The following is a 3,802-nucleotide window of genomic DNA, read 5'->3' on the forward strand; positions in this document are numbered from 1 at the left end:
GGCGGGAGGGGCGGCGAGCGGCGGAGGGGAGCTCGGCTGCACCGGGCTGTCGTCAGGAAAATGCCTTAAAACAAAAGAAATTAATTAATTTTTAAAATCAAACACACACACACACACACCCCAACGTCGGCAGATGAGGAAATGGGGGCTCCCAAACCCAGCGACAAATGCCAGGCGGTATTTCCACCGCACCCCTGATTACCTGCGATAAACGCCCCACAGATGACTTCTGATTCCTGGGGTGGTTATTCTGGGCAGTACATAAACTAGTCCGCGGTTTGTCAGTGAAATGAGTCTCGAAGCACAGAACTCTTTCCTTGCCTCGCAGGTCCTGTTACCACTAATGTGAATTGTTTTGGCATAGTACCTGCCCGGTTTCTGCTCTCAAAAATGGGAGCTTCACCCATAATAGCACCTTCCGTGACATTGCAGACTTCAGGAGAGTTACACCGGAGATGAATCATTCCTAGCTGCAATAACTGCATTTGGCTGTACAGAATTACTGAGCAATCCAGCAAAGTCCATCTTTTAACAGCCAGAGCGGGCTACCAGCAGCATCATCTCCCAGTGCTACAGGGCGCTTTCCAAGAGGATCCAGCCTGCAGCCATTCCACCCCTTCCCATTATTGAAAATATTTCAAGACTCTTCCAAGAGAGGTGAGGCCACAGCCTTGAACACCTTCCAAGGAGGAAACAGGGAGTTCACCTCTCTGATTTTCCTAGCACCATGGAAGCCAGACTGCTCCAGACAGAGGCACCGCGCGTTGCAGGGTGATGTCAGTCAGTGCTGCTGTCTTCCAGATAACTCATCTGTTAGATATTCACTTCTCACATCTTCCTCCTCCTCACTGTCGTGATTTGATTTACTAAATGACTTACAACCATAATAAACATTAAGGCAGGTCACTCTTACAGGCATTCATTAGGTGTAGCAGAACAAGACAAATCTTGGTCTAAAAAGGAGTGGACAACATATGAACTATTATTCTAGGCAGAGATGGCAGAGCTTATAATTTTCCATCCCACATCCCTATATTCATCTGATTATGATTTTGCCAAATTTAAATCATCCAGGTGGAAAAAATTCAGTTCTGAGGGAATCTGCCTCACGCTGAGTGTGTTTAAGGTTTCAGCAAAACTGGTTTGACTGTTTCTGAGCATTGGGTTAGAGAAAAGCAGATATTTTTTTTTGCTGGCATTTAGACACCCTTGCCTTGTACTGAAAAACTGAGGTGCCCCACCTGAAGTGTCCTGAAGGGAAACTTCAGGAGATGCAAGTGTCTGGCAAAATGTTGGCCAGGGGTTGCCTCTTTGATTCTTTTTTTGCTCTTCAACCCAGGGCTGTGGTTTACAGTTGTGCAAAATAAAGATCCTAAACCTGCAGAAAGATGGACACTTTGGAAATGTTTAGGTCACTCGTGTGCCTGACTTGGCTCTCCAATGATTTGAAGAGCTCTTTCCTGGCATGAATTTTTGTGGTATGAGACACATGCTGCCACCAGCAAGTGCCCTTTTCCTATATGCTGTCACAAGCTCTGAGAAAACAAAACAAAACAACCCCCCAAACCCCACCAACAAACTACAGAAAAGCTTTAATGGTTCTTTTGAGTCTTGTCAAGGATTTCCAAGCCAACACATGCCAGATCCTCAAGAGAGCACATTGGTAAGGTGCCTCCATTTCCTCTAGCCCCCAATATTGTTAATATCTCTTCTGGGACACCTTGACTTGCAATGTGGGATATGCAACATTTATGGTTCTGTGGTAAAAGGAAGGAACACATGGCCCCATATTATGAACATAGCTTAATACCACTTTCTTTCAGGACTGGGCTGTCCTAGTGATTACTGTGATACCAACTTCTCTAAACCAAAGTTTAATTCAGCTGAAGTGTGACATAATTCACCAGAGTTTTCTTCTGAATTGCAAAGAGGCATCCTATGAAACTACATAGTCTTTAGTGTGTTTTAGAACACACTTTCTTAAATCTTTCTTGGCCCGAAGAGTTTCTTACCTGACCATTATGAGAATGTGGTGAACAATGCTATGAAAAACAAAGCAATATATTGTTCCTTACAGGCTTGTATTTCCTATATATCTGCCACCACAAACCATGAGCTATTTTGGATCCAGCCTATAAGTGCAACTGAAATCTGCTTGATTAATTATATTTATTTGAGGTGATGGCAACTGTAACATGTTAAAACTTCTCTATATTCTTACATGTTGGCTACACACATAAAGATTACACCCAAAAACACATATAATTCCCAGGGGCTAGACTGTCTCTCACCTCTTGCACAATCATTTACGTAAGTGCAAACTGAATATAAAATGCTGCTAACACAGACTGCTGGCTACCGTACACCCACTCTGTGTTGATATAAATGACTATAACAAGATACCAGACAATGGAGAATCTGCCTAAACTACAGTGATGAAAAAACATACTTTTTTTTACAGAGTAATAAGAATACAAAATATTGTATGTTTCAAAGAGGACTTGTGCAGCAAGATTTTTCCCTGTAACAGTTCCAATGGGTCCAAAGTACACACAGCTAAATTTGATGTCAGTAGGAATTAGGTATGAATAGGGAGTGTTACTTAGTTATTTTTGTTAATGTTTTCCAGAGCTTACACATTCACTCTACATTTTTTAGCAAACTTTATCATTTTGGCATCATAAAATCAATCCCTAGGTAGGTTTGTTTTATCTGGAGCTGATACGCACATGCAGTTGCTGTTAATAGTCAAATATAGAAGCTTACAATAACAATCTAGCTAACTATTAATGGCTGTTTAACAGTGGAGTTAGAAGGATGGATCTGAAATCTGTCCTCATCTGAAAAATAGATTGCTAAACTCTCAGGTGCAGAAAATCTTCAAAGGCTTCATTTCCATGGGTAGGAGCCAAAATACATGGGTAGGATTGGCACTAAAAGGCTAGAGGAGAAATTGCCTTAGAGACAAATTCAGAGCTTGTGTAATGGCTTTGGAGTCCATTGAAGCTGATGATTTTCATAGGTATATCATGTATTTTTTCATAGCAGAATGACAGAATATGTCTCAATGTCTGCACGTGGAAATATCTCGTAAAGTACAATCTTAAATGGCAGAAATGAAAGGAAGAATGGTTTTTCCCTAAGGCAGATATCTCTCCCTCTCATCCTGCCCATGAGCTGAGGTCTCCCTCTAATGGAAAATGTGTAGTCCAGAATTGACTGATGAAACACGGCAGCATCAGCTGCCCAGGGTACCTCAGAGGGTCACACCAGAGGCAACAGGAGAGTTACTGCTAGGTCTGATAATACTGCAGTTTCTTCGTAGTGGCAAAATCTCAGTGTCCCAGAATACTAGCAGCATTTTCAGCTACACAGAGGAAAATTAGCACCTGCCACCGAGAGCTTCTGCTTTGTGACAGTGACACAGGAGGACGCCACATCCTCTGGAAGGGCAGCAAAGCTGGCCTTTGCATAGTTTGCTGCACTCCAGGTGTAGAATCGGGAAGGACTGGCTTTTGAATTGTCCAACTCTGCCGACATCTCTGGTTTGGCCCCTGATAATGCAATTATGGAGTGGAGAGGAAACCCACAGTATTTGGGAGATAAAGCAAACCCAGGATACTTTCCCCAGCCAAAGTGGAGGGTAAGGTCTTCCACTCAATGTGTGGGATATAGGAGCAGTTGACAACCATCCTGGAAAGTTATTTTATTTTTACTGTTCTGAAAGCATGCATCATTTAATAAACAGAGCCTTGCTTCAGCTCTGTATTTACTGTTGTCTGTCTACAACGATGTGAGCTCA

At 42.6% G+C, this 3,802-nt stretch overlaps 1 protein-coding gene across 1 annotated transcript in view; it reads right to left on the reverse strand.

Moving 5' to 3' along the window:
* HHEX (hematopoietically expressed homeobox) overlaps nucleotides 1-3,540 on the reverse strand; it is a 6,600-nt gene extending 3,060 nt beyond the window's left edge. The window contains exon 1 of the mRNA XM_026851491.1: nucleotides 3,390-3,540. Within this exon, the coding sequence (XP_026707292.1) occupies nucleotides 3,390-3,540 (151 nt within the window). The remainder of the gene's footprint in view (nucleotides 1-3,389) is intronic.
* Nucleotides 3,541-3,802: the final 262 nt, after the last annotated feature.

Source organism: Athene cunicularia, assembly GCF_003259725.1.
Source record: "Athene cunicularia isolate RWA chromosome 6 unlocalized genomic scaffold, athCun1 chr6_part1, whole genome shotgun sequence".
NCBI lineage: Eukaryota > Metazoa > Chordata > Aves > Strigiformes > Strigidae > Athene > Athene cunicularia.